Source organism: Cydia fagiglandana, chromosome 8, assembly GCF_963556715.1.
Source record: "Cydia fagiglandana chromosome 8, ilCydFagi1.1, whole genome shotgun sequence".
Classification (NCBI taxonomy): domain Eukaryota; kingdom Metazoa; phylum Arthropoda; class Insecta; order Lepidoptera; family Tortricidae; genus Cydia; species Cydia fagiglandana.
Window position 1 is genome coordinate 18,699,580 of NC_085939.1, and position 27,399 is coordinate 18,726,978.

Consider the following 27,399-nt stretch of genomic DNA (forward strand, 5'->3'; position numbering starts at 1 on the left):
GTTGAACGCCACGTCTGTCGTGCGCGACGCGTCATTATGATCCTTGACACAATGCACGAAGGTTGATATTGGGCTGTAACCGCGCGCGGTGAAAAGGTTAATAGTCAATTCATATGTCCTATCAAACAAGTAACAAGTAGGTAGATGGTAGACTAATAGAAGCAACCGACAAGTTTAGTAGTCTCTGCTTTCATCATCTCAGCCATAAGACGTCCACTGCTGAACATAGGCCTCCCCCTTGGACCTCCATACGTGCCGGTTGGAAGCGACCCGCATCCAGCGTCTTCCGGCGGCCTTAACAAGGTAGTCTGTCCATCTTGTGGATGGACGTCCTACGCTGCGCTTGCTAGTCTGTGGTCTCCACTCGAGCACTTTTCGACCCCATCGGCCATCTTCTCTGCGTGCAATGTGGCCTGCCCATTGCCACTTCAGCTTGCTAATCCGGTGGGCTATGTCGGTGACTTTAGTTCGTCTACGGATCTCCTCATTTCTGATTCGATCACGTAGAGTAACTCCGAGCATAACCCTCTCCATAGCTCGTTGAGTCTCTGCTTTAGTCACATTTAATGTCATGATCACTAAATAGACACGACAGTAGAATGCCCAGAGTAGTCGCCCAATCAGCGTCAGAAACTGGTCCTCTGTTACCGTAAGGTTAATTTATTTATAATACGCTATCTAGTCGCTAGTTATCAAATATGCAATATACCTAAGTCATTATCTAATCGATGCAGAAATAAAACAATAAAATATTTTCAAGCAATCTTTCGTTTTAATTCAATATTGTTTTATTCTTTAGTTAGAGTAATATCTGAATATACGCACGCGTTAATTGCAGTGATCCTGATAAGCAAATATGTATTGCATTAACCTTTTGGACGCCAATGATCGATGTATCCGCATCGCAGGTCCAACGCCAAAGACGGATTAATCGGTCACAGACGACAGAGCAACATAGACCTACATGCATATGCATAAAGTTCAATTTCAGTTTTGACACTTCGGTGACGTGACGTCCGAGTGACAGCTTTTGTGTTTGACACGTCGTCGAAAAGGTTAAAGTTCGATAAATTGTTCGTGTCGCGTTTTGTCGTGTTTACCGCCTCCTTTTGCACTGTTACACGCCCTCGCACGTCAGGTTGCACGCCTCTTCGCTATCGAATTTGTTGGCGTTCCCCTCGCAGCCGCCCCAGGCGTAAGAAATGCATCTGAAAAAAAAAACAACAGTCACAAGAACCTGCCACCAAAAAGCCGCTTACATACAATCGAAGTTATGCGCTTATTTTAAAAATACATGCTGAAATACTTATGTTTGGTATTAGTTTTTAGGGTTCCGTGCCGAAAGGGTAAAAATGGGACCCTATTACTAAGACTCCGCTATATTCGTCCGTCTGTCTGCCCATCTGTCAGTCTGTCACCAGGCTGTATCTCATGAACCGTGATAGCTAGGCAGTTGAAAATTTCACAGATGATGTATTTCTGTTGCCGCTATAACAATAAACACTAAATACAGAATATAATAAATATTTAAGTGGAGCTCCCATACAACAAACGTGATTTTTTTTGCAGTTTCTTGTGTAAGAGCTGATTTAGACGGCGTGCGAACTTGCATGCGAGTTTAATTACATTGCGGGTTTTGATTGGTCGGTTGAATTGGACCTAACCAACAGTCCGCAATGTAACTCAAATCGCATGCGAGTTCGCGCGCCGTCTAAATCAGCCCTAATGGTACGGAACCCTTCGCGCGCGAGTCCGACTCGCACTTGGCCGGTTTCTTACTTGTGTTCACCAATATCGTAGTACCAACGAACGCCATAGCACCAACTAGTCTCCAACGGCAGTTTGCATACACTCTTGTCTGTAACAAATATTATAAATTCATAAATTGACTTTCAAAGTATTGTCATTAGGCATTTTGTAGAAAGGAATATTGATTTTCGAAAATGAGATCGAACAATTAAAAGTGTATTAGAGCATGCATCTTTAGGGATTTCGTACATTAGACATTTTGATTTTCGATGTTCTGTATTTAGAAATTTCGTACTTAAAAAATTCATTTTAGAAATTATGCTACATAACCGTGGCGATAGATTGAAACGCGGCACGAGTAGCGAATTACCTTTTCGCACGTGTATTCATTTCGTATACAAGGAAAGTAAAATTCATGTGTTCTTAAAAATGTGACTTAAATTTTTATAGTAGTTTTTGAGGGTACTTTCAATTAACAATTTAGGCAAAAGTATCGTTATTTATGGAATGGGGAGTCAAATATCAGAATAGACATTGTATGTAATAAAATCGTACTTGGAACCTAAAACACTCTAGTGCAGAAACTAGGGCATGCTCCCGGGAATTCCCGGTTCTCAAATTCCCGGGAATTCCCGGGAACTTTATAGTGTCAAAAGAACCGGTACTGAAGACCCGGTACCGGTACTTCCCGGTTCTCATCATATGACTATTTATTCCCATTTCAATAGTAGTATTGTTTTAGTACTTTAGCCTGGGACATTAAATAACATTTAATAATGGTGATATGAAATGGGGGACGCAAATAACCCGACCAACTAACCTAGTAAAGTAGGCATTCCAATATTTTCAATCAATATTACGGATTACGGATATGGGAAATTGTAAAAATTCACGCAGTTTTCTATTTCAATTTTGTTTTTATCTGAAACATCGCTCAGTAAGGTATACATACTGCTGCTCGACGCGGTCCCAGTATATGTCATCTTGAAACTTAAGTCATTGCCAATAGAGATGACAGCAAGGTGTCATCTATTGGGTATTAGCATTTCGAGCACTAGTACGTTTACCTTACTGTACTCAAAAGCCTTACTTGTACTGTTACTCGTGCCGGTTACATAAATATCGTAAAATAGGTTGGAACGCCAATTAAAAGTGTCTTTATTTATTAAAATAGGTAATTTATGAATACTTCCGCAATTATTTATATGAAAATAAGTCATTTATACAGATTGTAGGCTAACACAAACAATTTCTTAGAAATTATCATAAAATGCCTTGGGAACCGGGAAGAACCGGGAATCCCGGTTCCGGCCATGCCCAGAACCGGGAAATGAAATTCTTGGTACCGGGACCGGTACTGCATGCCCTAGCAGAAACGTATCAATTTTTGCACACCTTTAAGAACAACAATGACCCTCTTTCAGATCATGAGAAATGAAAAAGTTTTTATAAACAACTTATCAGAAGATACATTTTAATAAAACTTCCGTAAGACACAGACATATTAAATATCTTAAGAAAGGGTCACTCACGTATTATAAATCGAAAAACGCTCCACATCAAGGCCTGTTCACTTCCTAAGAAAGTTATGTCCCCAAATAATTGCGCATGTGTGCGCCTTAAGCTTCTATGTGTGCGTTGGCCTCCGGGAAAAAGTTGCGATTAATAAAAATAAAAACATTTTTCTACAGCAACATTGCTCCCAACTCTGATTTAAATTATCACGAATTTTATACAATATTAATCATAAAACGGGACTTAAAACGCTTAAAACTTAATTACACGCGATTAAGTTTTATAATGAATATTTGCTTCCAACTGTCTTTATCAATGTTCATAAAATATATGGAGGGTAGGTACGTCTACCCACCATAATAAAAAATATATTTGTCAATGACTCTGTCCAACTGCTGTGGTTAAAGTTCATAACGAAAATTTTATTTATTAACTCTTTAAATAATACATACAACGTGTACCGCTACGTACCACTTAAGACTGTAAGTCTGTACCTACATGGATTACAGCAATGCACATAGAAAATGTGCTAAATGCGGAGCAACGGCTGTTGAAGCAGCCAGAGTGAAATTTACAACTTTAGTGGGTTCAGAAGGAACCGAGTCATAACGCATCTGGAAAGCGTATTAATTAACCGTGAAGAAATGTATGAATACAAGTTGGAAATCTGTGTAAAATGCCGTGTGTAAAGTGTAGTGTATCTGTGTGTAAAGTGTAATAGGTAGGCATGCCTAATGTTATTTGTATAAAAGGTACTGAAAACTTTGTGAATGCGCTTTATTAATGTCTATTTTTTTATTAAGTTGCCAGTTGCCAATTTTCAGTGTATATTTTTATATGTAAAACATTTTTTAATAAATAATATATATAATGTTATAAACATAAACATGCCTTTTATTTAAATCAATTGATAATACCACAAACAAGGGGTAATATTTGCAACTTGCATATATTTCGTGATATGAAGATAACAAATATGTTTATCAACAGAATTACTACCTACCAATACCCGCCAGGCTAAACCGGTTGTCAACTTTAGTTCCATTGGTACACAAAGACGGCGCCACTAGTATAAACGTATAAACGGTTGGGGACATTTTTTTGTATGGAGTTACCGTTCTTCTCCTAGTGAGTATTATATTCTTTGCTCCACATGTTTCAGTTTTGGGTACTACGTCGGTGGACAGTGTGGACGAACCATTAGCGATTGACGTAGTGAGTGTTGTGTGCAACCCATCATTTGACAATAATGCCATAAACGAGGGTAGTTTCTCGCTCCCCCTGCCGCCACCGGCGCCTGCGCCGAGTCATCGGGCGCGGAGAGCTGTGGCACGCAGTCTGCGCCGGTCCGTCACCGTAAACGCAGGCTCCTGATGACACTCCTCGATACGGAGTGAAACATGTCGAGTTCAGAAGATACATACCTATTTTGTTCCCATTACGTCCAACTTCAACGGTAAGGTAGTCAGTGTATACAGCCGTTCCATCCACGACGGCACTGCATATGTAATACCCCGTGTCGTCTTCTATAGCCACAGATATCACAAGCGAATTGCCCTGCTGTTTAGTGCCGCTGGTGAATTGCCCTTCCTCCTATATGAAATAATAAATAGGATTCAATGTCAAGCATAGACTAGGAATCCTCCAGACATAGCATAGTAGCGCTACCCCCTCTGCCACAAATATACGGTAGTTTTACTCTATTTTCGAGTCAAGTGTGTTTGTGTGACGTCCGTGTCTTTGAACGGACCAATCACGGCACGGGACTCGCTCACCTCATCCCCCGCACCCCTTTATTTTTGGCAGCATTGGTTTCAAGAAATAATTGCTCTAAGCTCCGTCTAGAGGATTTCTAGTCTATGATGACAAGTCTTAAATAGCAAAATAGATTTCGAAATAGGACCAATTTAGAAATCTCTTGGACAGTCTTGAAATTCGACATTTGGAGGCCTCGAAGAGAATTTCGCGTTGTACACTGAATCTACGTGTTCTATGAGAATATGGTGTTAAGGCAACATTAATTCTTATTAAATTCTACAAATAAATATATTTGCAGAAAAATATACTGTATATAGTTAAAGAAAATACTTGCTGAATCCATAATGTGAAACTTGGAAGAATAGGAAATTCACTTTTGTACAAATGTACACGATCTACCCTAATATCAACATTACTCGACTGCGACTTTACCAGAAAGTAGGGTAATGGGTTGCAATACCTACTGATGATTCTCTACACCCTGTAGCTTAATGACTCCTTTTTGAGAGGCTGGCCAAATGGGTGTCATTCTGAATCCCTAACAACGTTTGTCCTAAAGTCACTTGCCCTAACTGGTTTGTCCTAATGGGCACATGCCCTAACGATCAAATTGACATAACGATTATTTTCCATAATGTAAGGTTCTGAAAACTGGTTAGGTTTTAGAACTTGCTGCCACAAAAGTAGGTTAGGTTAGGGTTAGAACTGCGACCCTCGCAAAAAAGAAAATATGCTTAATAATATTAGGATAAGTAAATAATAATTAGGGAAAACAAAATTAGGGTTTTTAGTGTTAGGACAACTAGCTGATCATTATGACAAACAATATTAGGGAATGCAAAGATAGGAGAAAAGACTTTAGGGATTCAGATATAGATCCGGCATGCCTTTTTTTCCAGTCATCTCTTCTTCTTCTTCCTCGCGTTATCCCGGCATTTCGCCACGGCTCATGAGAGTCTGGGGTCCGCTTGACAACTAATCCCATGATTTGACGTAGGCACTAGCTTTTACGAAAACGACTGCCATCTGACCTTCGAACCCAGATTCCTTATTGTGATTAGTCCGGTTTCCTCACGATGTGTTCCTTAACCGAAAAGCGACTGGTAAATAAATATCAAATGATACTGGTAAATATGAAATGATTTTCCAGTCATCTCTGTTTGGTGCTATATTTGGCGGGATCTATATCTGAATCCCTAAAGTCTTTTCTCCTATCTTTGCATTCCCTAATATTGTTTGTCATAATGACCAGTTGTCCTAACACTAAAAACCCTAATTTTGGGTAATTTTGGGTTGGAAGGTCAGATGGCAGTCGTTTTCGTAAAAACTAGTGCCTACGTCAAATCATGGGATTAGTTGTCAAGCGAACCCCAGACTCATGAGCCGTGGCGAAATGCCGGGATAACGCGAGGAAGAAGAAGAAGAGATGACTGGAAAAAAAGGCATGCCTTTGCCCATCAATATTAGTAAGACCTAGTAATATAGTAAAATTATACATTTTGCGTTCGCGTCAAATCCGGTTTTATCTCGGAAAATATTAGATGTAGGTACAGAGACAATTCTAGTGTCTTCTTGTAGCAAATTGAGCCTACTTTAAAAATGCCCTAGGAAGTTACTGCCAAAAACTAGTACTTTAGGGTTATATTCGCCCAAATCTAAAAAAAATTGCGGTTTATTCGATTTTTGACAAAGTTGCGTTCGGCGCTCGAGGTCACAAACTTGGATTATTCATTGGGCCAACATCATAAACAAGTCTGCAAAAAATCAGAACTACCGGATTTGACGCAAAAGAGCCAGGTTACAAAATTCGACAAAGTTACTGGATTATAGTCGGTTCTTTAAAAAAAATGTACCTTGGTCCACTGAACGGCGGGCAGCGGATATCCCTCAGGATAACATTCGATAGTTTTGCTCTCTCCCTCTGTTATATTAACTTGTGACTCGCTGACTTTCACTTTTGGGGGATTTTGGTCTGATGGTCTTGGTTCGGCGACCGGTTCCACATCTGAAATGAAACATCTAACATAATCCTCTTATTTACTAAAGCGGTATACACATTGGATCCAGATTTTTAGGTATTGAAAGTATAAATAAGCTAGGAGCGTCCAGCGTACAGTGGTCCGTTCGGGCGGAGCGTGCCTTTCAAGGGATTTGAGAAAACTGATGTATAGTGTGTAGCTTTTAAATAGAGCCCGATGGCTAATCCTATTGTCTATTGTTAAGTAAAACCGCTCGTGCCACGTGCCACAACCACCTGCATAAAAAATACGTACTTCGGTTACTGAGTGCCGGCGAGTCGAACGCTACAGAACCAGTCTAAAATGTGTCATCGAGATGCGTAACAAAGGCGCGTTATCGGAGAGCGCACCTACACTGGTTTTTTGAGCGTTGGACTAGCCCGCGCTCAGGTGCCAAATAGAATAATGAAGACCCTTTTTTGCAGGTAAGTAGCCCGTGCGGTTTTACTTAACAATAGACAATAGGATTAGCCATCGGGCTCTATTTGCAAGCTACGCACTATACTATGGTCGCTCGCATATACTTTTTGGCTCCTCTACACGATGGGCCAGCGCCGGCCACTCCAAGGGACGCAGCCATGCGGTAGAATGAGATAGCAATATCACTTGCGTAAATAAATGCGTCCCTTGGAGTGGCCGGCGCTGGCCCATCGTGTAGAGGAGCCATTTTAATGGACGCCGAACCGCATGCCCCACTGAAGCAACACTTTGCACACTGAAGAGGTTATTACATCTATACTTTCGCCGGACACTTTCTGTTATCTTGCTTCTAAGACGGACAGATAAGTAATATATTTTCTCTAGCAGAGTGTATTGTAAAAGAGAATGTATTGTATTTTCTTGTAAAAGGAGAGATATAATAATCGTGTATAAATAAATAAATATTATAAGACATTTTTGCACAAATTGACTAAGCCCCACGGTAAGCTCAAGAAGGCTTGTGTTGTGGGTACTCAGACAACGATATATATAATATATAAATACTTAAATACATAGAAAACAACCATATCTGTATCATCATACAAATAAATTTCCTTACCAGGATTCGAACCCGGGACCATCGGCTTCATAGGCAGATTCACTACCCACTAGGCCAGACCGGTCATCGAAAATATATATGCCGTGTATAAAAAATAAAACAAATGTTACCCTCAACCAAAACTTGAAGGTAAGCAGTGAAGACCGGCGTTGCTTGTACGATCGCGGAACACGCGTAATTTCCTGAGTCTGTGTCTTGTGCATTCGAAAATATCAGCTCATTGCCTTCTATAGTGACTCCAACGCCAAAATCGCCATCTTCCTGTAAGAGAAATTCTCTAAAATAATTCTCTTTAGTGGACGCTCTGGATGATATGATGATGATGTAAGAGAAATTATAAGCATTTGTGTCAGCGAAAAAAATTTGAAATAGAGGAATATCGTCGCTCGAAAAGATGGCACCATATTGTGGCTTATCGTCGAGTAGATGGCGATACTTTTTGACAATTACGAGTAACACCAGCCAGTGAAAAAATAAGGTTCTAAGTCAAATATTTATATTTCCATGTTATTATCAATAAAAAAAAACAATACTAATAAAACCGGGCAAGTGCGAGTCGGACTCGCGCACGAAGGGTTCCGTACCATAATGCAAAAAAAAAAAGCAAAAAGAAAACGGTCACCCATCCAAGTACTGACCCCTCCCGACGTTGCTTAACTTTGGTCAAAAATCACGTTTGTTGTATGGGAGCCCCATTTAAATCTTTATTTTATTCTGTTTTTAGTATTTGTTGTTATAGCGGCAACAGAAATACATCATCTGTGAAAATTTCAACTGTCTAGCTATCACGGTTCGTGAGATACAGCCTGGTGACAGACGGACGGACGGACGGACGGACGGACAGCGAAGTCTTAGTAATAGGGTCCCGTTTTACCCTTTGGGTACGGAACCCTAAAAACAAATTGCAAGACTCACCTTGGTCCACTGAACTCTTGGCAGCGGGGATCCCTCTGGGATGCATTCCACTTTCTTGCTTCCTCCCTTTGGTATCCTCACTTGGGGCTCACTGACTGTTACTCTAGGGCTACCTTGTGGTTGTGGTACATCTGCATAGGAAACAACGTGTTATAATACATTCTACTTATGGTGCCCACATGCTCCCTCTAAGCCAACCAAGATTTTGAAGGGACAAATAATGGTGCAACTGTAAACCGGCATATTTTATAAGATTTTGACGTTTATGTAGAATATATGGACACAGAATAAATAATAGTACTAGGTACAGAAGACTAACTCTCTAACAAAACACGTCTGTTACGATCAGCCGCGCGTGGCGTTGTCGTCACCTAGCGGTCATATGGCTGGACAACAATATTGGTGTGGAACGGATGTACTTGTACCTGTAGCATTCGACGAAATCGCGGAGTGACCCACGCCTGAAATGGGCTTATGGGCACTTTGATGCTTCATGCTCTGTTACTGCAAACTCTGAAAAATCCTTCCATCAAAATTTGGGATCCCATGCTTCGCTTGCACAATGCTTGTGCACTCGTGGTCTCCTGCGTCACGATCTTGCGCGTTGGTTATTATCAGCTTGGTTCCATGTTCTAATACTTCTAATAGTAGGTATTCATACATTCTATCCTAACTTGCAGGTAGATCCGTCTAGACCGGCGTAGCTTGCACAATGCCGGTGCAAACGTAGTCCCCTGCGTCACCGCCTTACGCGTTGGTCATTATTTATTATCAATCAGGTATAACGCTTAAGGTGGATGTCTAGGGATGGGATGCCGATTATCAGCCAAAAGATGGCGTCACTGTGCACGAATTGTGGATTTTCACTATTTCTCCCAAAATACAAAGTTTCATAAGATGTGTTGATATGTGCGAAAACTATAAAAAATACTACATCCAAATCGAGACATGTTCAACTCAACATTGTCTCATTTCGTTATTACCGGAATCCAACTGCAAAATATTGCAATTTCTTGCATTCACGCACACTTACGTACTTAAAGTCACCTTAAAGTCAGTGTCAAATGTCAGCAGATTCGTAATGTTACAGTAAAGTAACCTAGAGGGCGCAGCGGATGAAATGTTTATTGTTGAAAAAAGATTGGAAATTAAATAATAAATTCTTGTTTGAGCAACGATTAAGAATTACAAGGCATTCAGAAGCAACTAATGTTTTCGACCATCAACTGTCATGTGCTCGTGGCATCCGTAGCCTCTATTTTGAAAAAAATCAGATTGTAGCTAAGATACATGGTTCAAACCCCGACAAATCCAATTTTTTTTTATTTTATAATTTTAGCATTCTCTTTTGAATTATTTTAAGCGTATGTTATTCTTCGAAACTAAACTTACGTGAGTAAAACATTTTCAGTATTTTAATTATTTTTTAATAATAATATGGGAAGATTTATAATAAAAGTATTTTTATTTTCCGGTTTTCAAAGGATATAAATAATGATTAAAATAATTTAAAAAAAATTCATGCATGAGGCTAATTAGGATCGCAGAATAGGTACATAAGAAGTCAACTATCGACGAAGTATAGCTGGTCAAGCAGATCTTGTCAGTAGACAAAGGCGGCAAATTTGAAAAATGTAGGCGCGAAGGGATATCGTTCATAGAACATTTGGATTTCGCGCCTTTTTTTACTGAGAAGATTTGCTTGACCAGGTATAAAATAAAAGTTTCCAAAATTTTCTTGAAATGATATACCTACATGAAATAATCAAATACAACACATTTATTTAAAATAAGGCATATAAAATTACCAAAAAGATGAAATAAAATAAATAAATAAATACAAAAAGAAATCTTTGTTCGTGGTTTGAACCCTGTCATGCTGTTCAACTTGTTAAACTTATACTCAATAGCTAAAAGCCACTAGACCATTTGACCATAGTAGACCCGGGCGAAAAATGCCTTCTTATTTAAGTAACCCATTACTGTCAAAAATATCAAGTTTGAATTGATTTGAAATATAATTTTTCATTGTCGAATTATTGACATCCAAACGTTGCGAGCATGTTGTACTTTAAACCATTTGGCAACGTCGCACGGCGAAATCTTCTGAACATGTATGTCCTTTTATATTTTGATATTTATGGATATATGAGGATTCTTCTACTTATGTTGCAAATTGATTAAATTATCGAGAGAAAAATGCTAATGCAAAGAAAACAAGAAATATCCGTTTCATTTCTCATGCTATTGATTCGGTTAAATTGTGTTCTAATGTATGGGGAAGACAAACTAATTATAGCCAGCCTTTTATGAATGTAGTATGATACCTTAGGGTATGGTGCTTTACGCACACTAGCGTCCCTTCCCCTCCCCCTGACGCAACCCCCCCTTTTTGCATGAAATATGTCCCGGTTCACAGTTTTTTACATTTTTTGAGGAAAGTATATATTTTAGGAAAAAAGTGTCAATGAAAGAAATAATCCTTAATAAATTCTTAATAAAAAAGGCCATATTCATTTTTTTACATGATGCACCATATTCATGTATTAGCTTGTTAAAATTCGAAATAACATAGTTTTTACTTAGGATTCGAAACTCATTTATTATACACGGTGTAACACGAGGAAACCGAATAATTTTGACAGCGTATTCCTGATCATATTTAGACACAAAAATGTCCTATAAATTTTTTGAAATGCGGCTAGTTTCAGAGTTAATACCAATTAAAAAAAAAAACAAGTTTCTATTGTTACATAGTTCGAAACGCCTTTTTGATGGCGATGTTGTTACTATGGGATTTAGTCTAAATATCCTTATTGATATGTCAAAAAGTGACAATTAAGTAACACGTTGCAAAAACTATGTTTTACGAAAAAAAAGTAAAAATCCATGTTAACTGACAAGTTTACCAATAACATTTACTTTTTATGTACATACATATATATTCAAAAAATTTAAAAAATAGCGGCCAAGTGCGAGTCGGACTCGCGTTCCAAGGGTTCCGTATATTACACAATTTTTAACAATGTATTTTTTATTTTATTTATTTAGATATTTAATTCAGGGAACAAGGCCCATATTACAAATACCTTGCAGACTAACATACATATGTATTTTATAAACTTAAAACTAAACATTATTTATACGAAACGTGAGTGAAATCTTTAAAAAATCCGTAGGAGTCGGATCAAAAACTGTAATTAAGTCCGACTCACGCTTGACTGTAGATTTCTAATAGGTTTTCCTGTCATCTATAGGTATAGACCTATTTTATGTATTTTTTCAAAATTTTAAACCTAGTTGTTTCGGAGATAAAGGGGGGGGGGGGGCCTTTTTGCCTATTTTCTTGAATAACTTCTAAACTGTTTATTCGAAAATTATAAAAAATATATATTTGAGATCCTTACAATAAGCTCTTTCATTTGATATGTAACATGATATAGTTTGAATTTTTTTATTTTTGAATTTTTTCATTTACCCCCCAAAAGTGGCCCCCATGTTTAAAATTCATTTGTTTACAAACTTACATATGTGTATCAGATTTCAACTTGATTGGTCCAGTAGTTCCGGAGAAAATCGGCTGTGACAGACGGACAGACAGACAGATGCACGAGTGATCCTATAAGGGTTCCGTTTTTTCCTTTTGAGGTACGGAACCCTAAAAACAATAAAAAAAATTGTTTTCAGCTAAATTGACCTAAACTCATACATACATTTTTTCCTTCTTTTGACCTCAGAAATAAAATCTTTCGCATTTCTTGAGGACACCTTGTATAATAAGTGTTATAAAATGAATATAACCTTTTTTACTAAGAATTTAATAAGGAACTATTTCTTTCATTGACACTTTTATCCTAAAATGTAATATATAATATGTGTTTAGGTCAATTTCGCCAAAAAAAAATATTGTTTGGTTTTTTTTTAATTTTATGAATGAATTTGTACATAAAAATTAAATGCTATTGGTAAACTTGTCACTTAAAATGTTTTTTTTTTTCGTAAAACTTAGTTTTTGCAAAGTGTTACTTGTCACTTTTTGACATATCAATAAGGATATTTAGACTAAATCCCATAGTAGCAACATCGCCATCAAAAAGGCGTTTTGAACTATGTAACAATCAATAGACTTGTTTTTTTTTTAAATTGGTATTAACTCTGAAACTAGGCGAATTTCAAAAAGTTTATAGGACATTTTTGTCTCTAAATGTGATCAGGAATACGCTGTTAAAATTATTCGGTTTCCTCATGTTACACCTTGTATAATAAATGAATTTCGAACCCTAAGTAAAAACTATGTTATTTCGAATTTTGACAAGCTAATACATGAATTAGGTGCATCATATAAAAAAAATGAATATGACCTTTTTTATTAAGAATTTATTAAGGATTATTTCTTTCATTGACACTTTTTACCTAAAATGTATACTTTCCTCAAAACATGTAAAAAACTGTGAACCGGGACATCGGTTATCGGTTATCGGTTATCGCGGGCTTGTTTTCCGCAACTCGACGTCTATTATTGCGCCTATTTTGCGTGATGGGATGGCTGCACTATTCCTGCCAACCCAACTCCACCAAGAAGCCTAGCAGACCCTTAATGTTGCCGACGACTTCTGGGAGAGACCCCGGTGAGCCGAGGTGTTGTGCCCGGTATTTTGCCACCCCTGGGCATTCGAGAATGACGTGGGCGGCTGTCTCCTCTGCCTCCATGCATGCTCTGCAGAGGGGGCTATCTGTAACACGTAGGGTTAATAGGTGTTTGTTAAATGAGGCGTGTCCAGTTATTGCCCCAGCTAAAAGCCGGAGCTGTGGTCTCTTCAGCTGTCGAAGCCTCCGCGACAGATTGGGGTTGAGTGTCGGGAGGGCTTCCTTCGCCTGCCTGCATGTGCCTAGGTTAGACCAATATTGCTGGTGTTTTACCTTGGTGTTGTGTCGCAGCGTGTTCCGGAGCCAGGCATATGGCAGAGGTAGGATTGGCTCAGGTCCTGCCACCTTCAGTTCCGAGCCTCCTCTCGCCAGGATGTCGGCTGCATCGTTACCTCGTGAGTTGCTGTGTCCTTTGATCCACTGCAGAGTTACGCCATTGGTGGTACATACCTCTGACAGAGCTTTGTGACATTCGTAAATTAGCCCTGAAGTGAAAGTAAAACTTTGTAGAGCTTGTAGTACTGACCGACTATCAGAGAGTATGCGGATGGGGTAGTCCATTGCTTCCCTTGAGACGATTGCGTGTGCTGCCATTATAATGCCCATACATTCCGCCTGGAAGACTGTGTTATGGGCACCAAGTGGTGTCGAGATGTGTATGTTTAGGTCCTCTGAGAAAACCCCAGCGCCAGTGCCTGACCTTGTTTTTGATCCGTCCGTGAAGATTCTCAGCTCCCTTGGGTTGAGTCCTTCATGGGGTTCTTCGTGTAATTGTATTTTGTATTTTTTGTCGAAGACGAACTGCTTGGGTATCCTGTCAGTCACCGCTTCTATAAGCGGTTCCTTACCTATGGCCTCGTAGAGGATTTCGGTGTGTGGCACCCTAGGCGGTGAACCGGGACATATTTCATGCAAAAAGGGGGGGTTGCGTCAGGGGGAGGGGAAGGGACGCTAGTGTGCGTAAAGCACCATACCCTAAGGTATCATACTACATTCATAAAAGGCTGGCTATAATTAGTTTTTCAAAAAGCACAATTTGACCGAATATATGAAAGAGGGTCATTGTTGTTGTAAAAGGTGTGCAGGAAATGATACGTTTCTGCACTAGGGCAGTTTAGGTTCCAATTGCAAGTACGATTTTATTATTCTTTTTACAATAAGCAATTGAAATTTGGGTATAAATGGATTTGTTATACAATTTCCATTCTGATATTTGACTCCCCATTCCATAAATAACGATACTTTTGGCCAAATTGTTAATTGAAAATACCTACTCTCAAAAATACCTACTATAAAAATGTATTTAAAAAAACACATGCATTTTACTTTCACATTATAGACGGGTCTAACGCGAATAAAGTAAATAAAGAGTAAGAGTAATGTAGAGTAAATAAAGGTAATTGAATATAATTCGCGTTAGACCCGTCTATAATGTGAGTTAATATGTATTCAAAACGCGAAAGTTTAAAATATTACATTTTACTTTCCTCGTATGCGAAAAGAAAAGTAGAGTGTTTTAACTCGGGTGAAAGGCAGCATTTTTGAAAAAAACCAGGCAAGTGCGAGTCGGACTCGCGCATGAAGGGTTCCGTACCATAATGCAAAAAAAACAAAAAAAAAAGCAAAAAAAAAACGGTCACCCATCCAAGTACTGACCACTCCCGACGTTGCTTAACTTTGGTCAAAAATCACGTTTGTTGTATGGGAGCCCCATTTAAATCTTTATTTTATTTGTTGTTATAGCGGCAACAGAAATACAGCATCTGTGAAAATTTCAACTGTCTAGCTATCACGGTTCGTGAGATACAGCCTGGTGACAGACAGACGGACAGACGGACGGACAGCGAAGTCTTAGTAATAGGATCCCGTTTTACCCTTTGGGTACGGAACCCTAAAAATATCATCTACTAATGTTATTGTTATGCACAAGCAGAAGATATAGAATCTTGTTTATTTACAAGAAGATGACATTTTTCTCCACATACCTATATATTTTTGAGAAAAATATAGCTAGGTATTTTAGTTTAAAAATCATTGTTACAATAAATATAGGCTTTTCCAGAGAACATTTATATTTCTACCGAAACGAAAGCAGAATTCACAAGGGTTTTCTGTGGACGACCGTAACGCGAATTATTGTTTGGACTGACCTTTCTATGTATAAATATATAAATGTATTTTATTGTGTAATAATCATAATAATTATTAAGTTATATTAAATCTGGGAATGAAATTATATCAGAAAGGAGATTCTTAAATGAGTAGGTATACTCGTAACATGCTTTGTGCATCAAATATACCTCCCTCTATTGAGTGAAAATAAAACAAAATACACAGGTAATCTGTGTTGCGGTTTTAAAGTGCCATCTGTTACACCTTTGACAAATTAAAAATGATTGCTTGTCAAATGAAGTCGCCATGTTAGAATTACACCGATACTATAAGCATCACTCACACAAACAAGCAATGAGGCAAAATTTTACCAATATTCAAAGGCTTTTTTCTTAATAATTTTAATCAATATCTAGTATTTTTTTACGTTAAGCGAAGACAGAAATATATATACTACCCAAACATTACATATACAAGTGAAGAAACCCTATATAATAGGAGCTAGGGTGCCAAGAAAGTTGTATGAAAATCGAGCAAGGAGAACCACCGTTAATTTCATACCTTCTATCACAACTTGAAGATAATCCGTCCAGACCGGCGTAGCTTGCACAATGCCGGTGCAAACGTAGTCTCCTGCGTCACCGTCTTGCGCGTTAGTTATTGTTAGAGTGTTTCCGTCCTGTCTGACGCCATTGCCGAACTCGCCTTCTCCCTGTATTATGAAATTTAAAGTGTGAAAATTAATTTAATTGCATTAAACCTAATAAGATTAATAAGTATCTACCTAAAAGTTATCTCAATCTATACAAGTACTCAATATGGTCTTGTCACGAATTTTAGTAACTTTCTCGCGTATCGTCGCCGTCCTCCTCTATAAGTGGCATGTCTCGACCGATTCTCGAGAATATTTCTCAGCAAATTTGACAATTATAAAATGTGGTTCTCTTGATTCAGTTGGATTTTTTCAAAATTGTTAAGAGTCCTTACTCCTACAGACGAGCGTATTTTGCAAAATGCTTCCTTTTTCATTCAAGATTACGACGTAACTATTAGTATTTATTCAAAAACTGATAACGTACTTAAATAATCATTTCTTAAACTAGGGGCTGCAAACGTTCTAATTTTCATTTTCTCTTTTTGAACCTAAAATAAATGAGTTTTCTTAGAAGTCTTTTTCAAAATTTGCTGTGAGAAGGGTCGTTTCGGCTCTCAATTTTGCAGTAAACAAGAATCATTTGGTATATGAATGATTACAATTCAACTCATCATATGTTATACGAGGGGCTTACATGCTTGAAAATCGAACTTTCATTTAAAAAACATGATAAAATACCTTCCGAGTTTTCTTCATTTTTTTGGTGAAAACAGGGTTACATTACATTTTTTTATCGCTAATTGGACTTATATTTTGCCACAAAAAAAATCTTTTAACAAACTGTAACTTTATGTTTACTCATTAAAAAAAAATCATAACTATAGGACCTACCTTGCCGTAAATATATATTTTTTTAAAAGACCTATAAATCACGCTGCAGCGACGCCGCGCGCTCATTCTCCGCCGAGCGCGCTTAGGGAACGGACCTGCGCTCGATCGTCAGGCGCTCATTGCTTCGTAAACATTGAGCGAGTTCCGAGAACTGTTGTATACTATGATTAGAAAATCTTGATCCAAGGGAGAGTACATTTTTCACACCATATTAAATTTTAACAACCGACTCTCGCTTATGTGATAGATTTTCAGTGTTACTTGAATTCTGGTTAGGGTTTGCATTTTAATTATACCCGGACGACCTGGATGATGTCCAGGTTCTCATGATGGAGTCAGGAATTGGCCACCGAACTCCTAATCTACTCATCTTAACTCCATCGTGTTTGGGCTCAATGGATTTGCCTTGACGAACACCACGGATCTAGATGAGGTCCAGGTTCTCATGATGGACTCAGGAGTTGGTCACCAGAACTCCTAATCTACTTATTATCACTCCATCGTGTTTGGGTTCATTAGATTTGCCCTGACGAGCATCATCTGTCTAGATGAGGTCCAGGGTCATGAGACCCTTCTGGTGACCAACTCCTGACTCCATGATGAGATGGTCACCAGAAGTCCTAATCTACTCATCATAAGTCCATCGTGTTTGGGCTCAATAGATTTGCCCCGACGAGCACCATTGATCTAGATGAAGTCCAGGTTCTCATGATGGAGTCAGGAGTTGGTCACCAGAAATCCTCATCTACTCATTATAACTCCATGGTGTTTGGGCTCATTAGATTTGCCCTGACGAGCACCATCTATCTAGATGATGTCCAGAGTCACGAGCCCCTTCTGGTGACCAACTCCTGACTCCATTAATGAGATGGAGTTAGGAGTTGGTCGCCAGAAGTCCTAATCTACTCATCATAACTCCATCGTGTTTGGGATCAATAGATTTGCCCCGACAAGCACCATCGATCTAGATGAAGCCCAGGTTCTCATGATGGAGTCAGGAGTTGGTCACCAGAACTCCGAATCTACTCATCATAACTCCATCGTATTTGGGCTCAATAGATTTGCCTTGACGAGCACTATCGATCTAGATGCGGTTGATAGATTATTAATATTATTTTATTTTATATACTTACAAATAAAGCTTCATTTGCTTCCTCCCTTTTCACATCCTTAAGGGATAATTTTTGAGATTAAAAGTTTGCTATGTTATTCCTGGGACTCAAACTATCTCTGTACCTACCAAATATGAACTAAATTGAATATTTTAAACTTTCGCGTTTTGAACACATATTAACTCACATACCCGCGTTAGACCCGTCTATAATGTGGGTTTAACTAAATTGGTTCAGCAGTTTAAGTGTGAAGAGGAATTAAAAAAAGAATTTTTTTTCTTCATATTTTATGTGTTTTTACTTCGGAATGGTGACACCTGATGATGATGATGATAATGACAATGAATTCGGCACCCCCGATTTATACGAAAATGATACTAAACTTGGCCTAGTGGCTTAAATGATACAGATATCATTATCAAGTTGTGAGCCCCCCCCCCCCCCTCCGCCCCCTAAAAATTTACATCAAAAATCTGGGTGGCAGAGAGTTGTTACATTGTTAGTACTCTCAAATTTATTGTTTTTATACAGGCTGGCCAAAAAATAAGTGCTTTTCCGTTGCTAGCAAGAAAATGGTTGCTAAAAAATGTACCCTCCCATAGAAAATGGACTAGCCAAAATCTATGAAACAGTAATTTTTTTTTTGCGATTTCGGTGTAGGTCCCATACTAAAAGTTGCTCAGTATAATCACTAAAGCTCCCTGACAACGGGAATGCCCTTATATTTGGGTACCCTGTATATGCATACAGGTATATATTAGGGTGTTGCTTATTTCGTCGAAATTAAAATTTTCTATGTCTCACCCCCTTAAATTGTTCTCTTTCACTAAAAAACAATTAGAATTTTTTATTTCGTTTTAGGGGTCGCTACCGAATTTAGAAAATTTGAATCCTTCATACATTATGATTTTTTTTAATTTTTAGTTTTTAATTAGTGAGACAGTGAGTCAAAGTATATGGAAGCTATTTACATGTAATTCAATACTAGGTATAGCCTCTTGAGGTTCAATGTCCTAATACTAGTACAAATTACCTCCAATGAAATTTAAATCTTAATGAAATGGAATAGAGTTTCTTTTATTTTGTTTCGTTCGATTTTAAAACAAAACAAATTCAACTCTATTTTCTAATACCGTTGATTCAAATTCGATTGCCAATTTTCCTTCTATGGTGGGCCGCTAGAGGTTAATCAATATATTTTAATTTTTATTCCTATTTTAGGAGTGCGCACTGCTGAATGAATATTTAGAACGCCTAAAACACGCATAAAAAGCTTTAAAAAAACCGGGCAAGTGCGAGTCGGACTCGCCCACGAAGGGTTCCGTACCATAATGCAAAAAAAAAAACAAAAAAAGCAAAAAGAAAACGGTCACCCATCCAAGTACTGACCCCTTTGCTTAACTTTGGTCAAAAATCACGTTTGTTGTATGGGAGCCCCATTTAAATCTTTATTTTATTCTGTTTTTAGCATTTGTTGTTATAGCGGCAACAGAAATACATCATCTGTGAAAATTTCAACTGTCTAGCTATCACGGTTCGTGAGATACAGCCTGGTGACAGACGGACGGACGGACGGACGGACGACCGGACGGACGGACAGCGAAGTCTTAGTAATAGGGTCCCGTTTTACCCTTTGGGTACGGAACCCTAAAAAATAGTGGTATTATTTTATGTTAAACTGCACATTAATACACCCTGATCCTGACCCGTTGATTCATATAAAAAAAAAACAAGAAAAAACACTAAAAAAAATAATCTTGTATGGAGGGTGCAAATTTTCAAAATTCGGTAGCGACCCCTAAAACATAATTGAAAATTCTGAAATAAATACACATTTGTTTTTTAGTGAAAGAGAACAATTTAAGGGGTTGAGACATAGAAAATTTCAATTTCGACGAAATAAGCAACACCGTATGTATATATACTATAATTTAGTATAATATTATCTTTCAAACATTTAATTATTCAACTTCCTTGGTGAACTGACTTGAATAGTTCCTTGACTTCATGGATGAACTTGTCGCAATAATTCCATGACATAGGTAAACAATCATTATTATTTATTCGTCGTTGGTTATATATTTTCTCAACACATACACTCTATTCACTACTATCATGCTTATAAAAGAGTGCCAATATAACGTTAAAATAAATTTACTTGCAAATTAAATTGAAAAGTATCAATATTATTCTCGTCTGCGTTGAAACGCGCATAGCTTTGCCGGCGCTCGCGTATCAAGCGCCAGCGCCATCTATCGAGTGTTATTTCGCAAAATCGGCGAACGCTCTAAGGAATAAGGGCTCTTAATAGGTACATTTATTCTGATTTTAGTATGCAAAAACTGACTAGTAGTATTACAAACCTTGCTCCACTGGACCCTTGGTAGCGGGGACCCCTCGGGGGTACAGTCCACAGTTCTACTTTCCCCTCTTGGTATGGTCAGTTGGCGTACGTTGACTGTCACTCTAGGGCTGGCTTGCGGCTGTTCCGGTTGTGGTGGTGGTACATCTACATAAAAAACAACAAATTATAATACATTCTAATTGAAGATATTTGACAAAGACGCCATTTGATCTTCACTCATACCAGAGGTGCGAAACTCCTGACTTCGGTCAAACTCGGCTCAGCATTGCTCCGAGTAATTATTAGGGTTGACACAACTTGACGTCCCTTTGCGTGCACGACCACAGATAAGATAATGGCTTGAATTTTGACAATCCTAAATAGCCGAAAGGGATAGTGCCATATTAGAAAGGGACAGCATGATTCGACCCTGACCCGCTGTCAAACTTCGGTTTTGTAGGAAGTTTCCTTTCTGTACGGCAGTACTATTATTTATGCTGTGTTTACCTTCTATAACAACTTGCAGGTAATCCGTCCAGACCGGTGACGCCTGCACAACGCCGGTGCATACGTAGTCCCCTGCGTCACTTTCTTGCGCGTTGGTTATTACCAGCTTGGTTCCGTCCTGTCTAACGCCATTGCTGAACTCGCCTTCTCCCTGTAAGAGTTTACAATTTTAAGCGATAAAGTTTATACATTTTGTTTTACTTGCATTAAACATGGACACATGTGCACACAACTTTATAGTACTAAAAAAGAGAATATAATGCATAGAGGTGGATTGTTAAAGTTATGTAGCCACTGTAAATGCTGCCATCTTTTTTTTTATATTATGAATGGGCTTACTCATGGCCACAGACTAGCCGAGGCGTAGACGTGGCCTACGATGGAGCGAGCTCGCCCAGAAGGTGCCTGTTCACTCTTGATTTGAAGGTTGCCGGTTGTCTTTCGACAGAAGATTAAACCTGTTAGAACGCCATTTGACCTTGATCCTTATTCTTTCGCTGATATGTGTTAATTTGTTAAATATTGAAATTAACGCCATCTACTCGACTGTAGGCCAAAGGTTATGGCGCCATCGGTCGAAAAGATTGCACCATACCTTTGGCCTACTCTCGAGTAGACGGCGTTAATATTAATATTTAACAAGTTAACACATATCAGTGAAAGAATAATGATCAAAGTCAAATAGCGTTCTAACAGGTTTAATCTTCTGTCGAAAGATGGCAGTAAATGTTCTGTAGCTACATAATTTACCGTAACAGTAACTATCTATTTCAAATTCTCTTTGACACTAATAGGGCATACTGAAAATTCCTGGAACTGGCCACTTAGAAAAAATAAAACGTCTCATATCTCATATATCAGAATCCAAAAATATTCAGTATGGCCCACGTATAGCAAACCTTGCTCCACTGGACCCTTCGTTTTCGAGAATATTTCTCAGCAAATTTGACAATTATAAAATGTGGTTCTCTCGATTCAGTTGGATTTTTTCAAAATGGTAAATAGGTACATTTATTCTGATTTTAGTATGCAAAAACTGACTAGTAGTATAACAAACCTTGCTCCACTGGACTCTCGGTAGCGGGGACCCTTCGGGGGTACAGTCCACAGTCCTACTTTCCCCTCTTGCTATCTTCAGTTGCCGCACGTTGACTGTCACTCTGGGGCTGGCTTGTGGTGGCTCTATTTGTTGTTGTGGTGGCGGTATATCTACATAGAAAACAACACGTGACTTAAATCATTCCAATTGATTTTCTTTTAAAATAAAATCGATAAATCTTTCGACTGTCGTATTTCACGGTAGGCCATGTGATTGACGTAGTGACGCATGATGTGTCTTTGATGTTTGTTTACTGTGTGTGCTAGTTGTATATTCCCTATTAAAGTAAATTACATGTTACATACCACTGACGATAATTTGCGTAGTTAGGGCAGTCTCCCCAGCGTTGTTTCGAGCAACGCATCTGTAAGATCCGCCATCTTCTACTTCTATGTTCCGGAAGACCAGCTGTGCGCCCCGGGTCTCCACGCGACTGCAACAGATATAATAGCCAGTGACCATCAATTTTTTTTTATATTATAGGACATTTTTACACAAATTGAATAAGCCCCACGGTAAGCTCAAGAAGGCTTGTGTTGTGGGTACTCAGACAACGATATATATAATATATAAATACTTAAATACATAGAAAACAACCACGATCCAGAAACAAATATCTGTATCATAATACAAATAAATGCCCTTACCAGGATTCGAACCCGGGAGGCCGGGACCATCGGCTTCATAGGCAGGGTCACTACCCACTAGGCCAGACCGGTCGTCAAAATTAGATAGATTACATTGGTTTGTCTCAACTTGTTTTTGGAGAAAGCCCCAACAACACGCTCTCAAGACACTCCCATTGCCTGCCACCACACACTCCACTGTCAACTATCGGTCACTATCGGTCGTTCTTTCTGGACGAAAACGATGTGTGGCACAACTGTCAATAACTCTTTCTAATTTTAGATATGAATATAGACGTTGAGTGAGATACTCTTGCGTAAGGACCTAGTCTCAAGTCATATACTCGCCAGCGTTTATGGCGGTTACCTGCTGAGGTATAGCTGACGTAGCAAGAAACCCCCGCCTGTCACTTTGTCGAGATACTCGCCAGCGTTTATGGCGGTTACCTGTTAAATCTGAGTCTTACCTAGAGAAAGCTCCGTCAACGCGTTCCCAAGACACCTGAGCGTTGCCTTCCGCGATACACTCCACTGTCAACTCCTCCCCGCGCGTCACTGTTGGTCTCTCCGGACGGATGATAACGCGCGGCAATGCCAGCACGGTCAGTTTGAGGTATAGCTGACGTAGCAAGAAACCCCCGCCTGTCACTTTGCAGAGGTACTCGGCTGCGTTTTCGGAGGTGGCCTGTTTAGAGAATCACATTTGAATTTGTACTGTTATATATGGTATTAATATTTAGCATAAAAAACTACTACGACCCAATAATTTGCTTCGAATACCTTGTAGCATAGTGTCTCTAATTTGTAGAATCTTCAAGATGGTTGTATTTTTTTACTTTTTTACAACTCAGACTTTTAATTGCATCATCCTCATATGTTTTAAATAGATTAGCCATGATAAAATTCATAATACCACCTATGCAATATATAAACTTACCCTCTGAAAGATAAGTTCTCTGTCGTTGAGTTGAACATTTTGTGGCAATGGGCGCTGGTCGAGTCTGCTCCATGATACTGTCTGTTGGTCGTCGCCAGTTTTGAAGTCACAACTGCAATGGAATAGACAATAATAGACTCGTATTACATGAAGTATAAGTTCAGAGTTAAATTCCATTCTATTGGCTCCTTTACACGATGGGCCAACGCCGGCCACTCCAAGGGACGCATTTATGCGTTAGAGGGAGCAAGTTATATTGCTATCTCATTCTACCGCATGGCTGCGTCCCTTGGAGTGGCCGGCGTTGGCCCATCGTGTAGAGGAGCCATATAGCGTGACTGACGATGGGATTTTGAACAGTGCGTCAAGCGAAGCGGGACGTTTTGGAAAATCCAAATCCCAAATAAAATGAGACTTAATGCTAACGCGTACGTCACGTCACGCTATCGAAAGAAATTTACACTAGAGGTGCAGATAAGGTACCATAGTTTTTAGTACTAGTACAGTGGACCTCAAAGATATGTTTACATTTTTCGCCTTATTAGAAGGGAGTAAGGTGCACAAGTGTAAACATATCTTTGACGTCGACTGTACCTATAAGTGACATAATCATGGACATTGCCAACCAAGGTTATCAATGAGGAGCCGGCAGCCCGATCCCCTCCCTCCTAGAGATTAAATGTAGCCAAATGTACCTAAAGCTGTTCACTTTATAATCTAAGGAATAAACAATTCAATCTAAGAAATAATGCCACACGAGGAGTTAAAGAGGGCTAAAGAAGATGGCGCTTATTTTTTTGTTCCTGAATTAACTAACGTCAAGTTATGGTAACCAGCGAGTCACCGAATACCTAGTATACGGAACAGTACAGCGCCATCTACATTAGTTGTAAATTTCAAAGCATAAAATAGACTCAGACTATCAATAAAACGATGTGAAATAGCGTAAAATGATGGGCGGTTGTTTGACTATCGTAAAACAATTATTACCTTATTGTAATATCCTGGCCTTCGGCGATAGGCACGACAAGAGGTTTCGGTAGCTGTTCCGGACGATACGGTAACGGTATAGCTTCGCTACCTATGAATAAAGTAAAATACAAAGTAAATAGAAGGCTTATTTCTGGCTTTTTGGGTATTTTATACGAAAACTTTCATTATGAATTGCAGACTAACAATTAGAATATTGTATTTTCTTACAAATTATGACGTGAAATTCGCTAAGATGATTGTTGGATAAATATCCTTGTTTGATATTTTATTTATATTTATGTTTGGAGAGAATAATTGAATTAAAAGTTTTTGGCAAAAATATCATTTTTGGTACAAGCTTTTGCCACTGACTGTACTTTTCTTACGATAGACAACTAATACTCATCGAGATAATTCTTAAAACCCCTAACACAATTAGGTTGCGTTGTTTCATCACAGAGTTCCTATGACCATCTCCTGTCTCCATCACCAGATCAGCTCGATGGTACCATAATATTGCATTGTCATCCGATTTATACATGCATGCAAAATTTCAGCTCAATCGGAAACCGGGAAGTAGATCAAATTTAACTTGCAAGATTTTATTACAGACAGACAGATAACGGTCAGGTGAAATTAAATAAAAGCTTGTAAAAATGATGTTACTTAAAATTGAATGACATCCTAATTTTGGTAAGGATGGCTAAGGAATGGACTGCGCTCCTGTCATTTGTATTCCCTGAGATATATGACCTCGGTCTCTTTAAAGCTAGAGTGAATAGGCTATTACTGCTCCATCTTAGCCTCTGCCTTCACTGTCCATCAGTGTGACTAGAGAAAATCGCCGATCAGTTTCTAATAAAAAAACCGGATAAGTGCGAGTCGGACTCGCCCACCGAGGGTTCCATACTTTTTAGTATTTGTTGTTATAGCGGCAACAGAAATACATCATCTGTGAAAATTCCAACTGTCTAGCTATCACGGTTCGTGAGATACAGCCTGGTGACAGACGGACGGACAGCAGAGTCTTAGTAATAGGGTCCCGTTTTACCCTTTGGGTACGGAACCCTAAAAAACACGTGTTTACCTGGTACTATCACAACTTGAACGTATTCTGTCCAAACAGTAGTTGCATCCACAAGGCCGTTGCATACGTAGTTACCTCCATCGTCATCTTGAGCGTTGGATATTATCAGAGTATTCCCGTTCGGCCTCACTCTGCTGTTGAAATCGCCTTCCTCCTTTAAAATAAAAGTACAATTAAGCATTGAATAATTTTACGGTTTAGACTCTCTTGTTTTTAGTCACTCGCGCGTCATGTTTCTGAGAGCCTAGGTCTCCTTTCTCAAGCACTAACAGTACAGTACCTACCATCACGATCAGAAATTGTTACGCCATTTCGGGTCCTAGCTAAATTGGTTCTTTAATCTGTACGGTACTTATTTAATGTAATTAATTGAAATGAATTATTATTATTATTTTTCAGGCAACTAGTGGCCCATACGTAAATAAATACCTTAAAACTAGCATACAATTATAAAAATATATTTTAAAACTAGTTAAACACTACAAAACACATTATGGTTGCGATGCATTATGCAATACGCAACCCGTGTCTGGGAGCCGGCCGCGGGACCGCCGAAGCTTGCCACCCTTCAGCCAAAACTCCGCCTTGGTGAAAATAATTGAAACTATTTCAACTTATTGGCTATTGAAAATGATTACCTTGTTCCACTGAATCCTAGGCTGCGGAGACCCCACGGGAATACAGTCAACCGTCCCACTTTGCCCCCTCGATATTCTTATTTGCCTCACATTGACTCTAACTCTCGGGTTGCCCGCATTTTGAGTCTGTGGCTGGGGTGTTGTTGGTTGACGTTGGAGTGGTGTGACGGGTTGTTGAGGTTGCCTTGGTCTGACTGGTGGTTGGGGTTGTGGTAGTCTGATAGGTTCCACATCTAAAATGAAACATTTGGCATCAATAATAATATTGATAACGGTAGGTACCCACACATTATAGATTTAGATTTCTTTATTTCAAGATGAAAATTACACTATAAATTTGCTACATTCGTCAAAATTATGTTTATCTTCTCATCATGATCGTCAAAAATATAAATTTAAAATAAAAAATAATAAAATTAATTGTGTCTCCCAATAGGGATCGTCATATACAAAGAAAAACATGTCAACGATAAACATGTATACGAAGCCTTAAATTGTTGTATACATATAACACTAATTCTACGCAGACCAAGTCGCCGGCAAAAGCAGCTAGTAGTAATATTTTATATCTATTTGTTTTCTATGTATATCAAATCAAATCAAATCATCTCATTTATTCGTGATAAACTATAACATACACAAGTAAATAACAACAAAGAAAGTTAAATATAAAATAAATAAATAGTTTACCACGAAATGGTCCCGCCTCAGCATAAAATGCTAACCCAAAAGTCAGCGCTGATCTTCCGGTGAGACCATTTGTGGGTCACGAACGCAGCTGTACGACACGGCCCCATCATAAAACAGAACGCGACTTGTATAGGTATGTATTTATCTA

General features: G+C 38.7%; 1 protein-coding gene across 1 annotated transcript; it reads right to left on the reverse strand.

Moving 5' to 3' along the window:
* Window positions 1–870: 870 nt before the first annotated feature.
* Window positions 871–27,358, reverse strand: LOC134666959 (basement membrane-specific heparan sulfate proteoglycan core protein-like). The gene is made up of 13 exons (XM_063524268.1): window positions 27,346–27,358; window positions 26,562–26,794; window positions 25,924–26,077; window positions 24,855–24,945; window positions 23,865–23,976; window positions 23,395–23,612; window positions 22,607–22,734; window positions 22,260–22,411; window positions 21,203–21,353; window positions 6,876–7,027; window positions 4,689–4,857; window positions 1,780–1,858; window positions 871–1,208 (listed from the first exon to the last, which is right to left on the reverse strand). The coding sequence occupies exons 1-13, from the start codon at window positions 27,356–27,358 to the stop codon at window positions 1,118–1,120; spliced, it is 1,743 nt and encodes a 580-aa protein (XP_063380338.1). The 3' UTR covers window positions 871–1,117.
* Window positions 27,359–27,399: the final 41 nt, after the last annotated feature.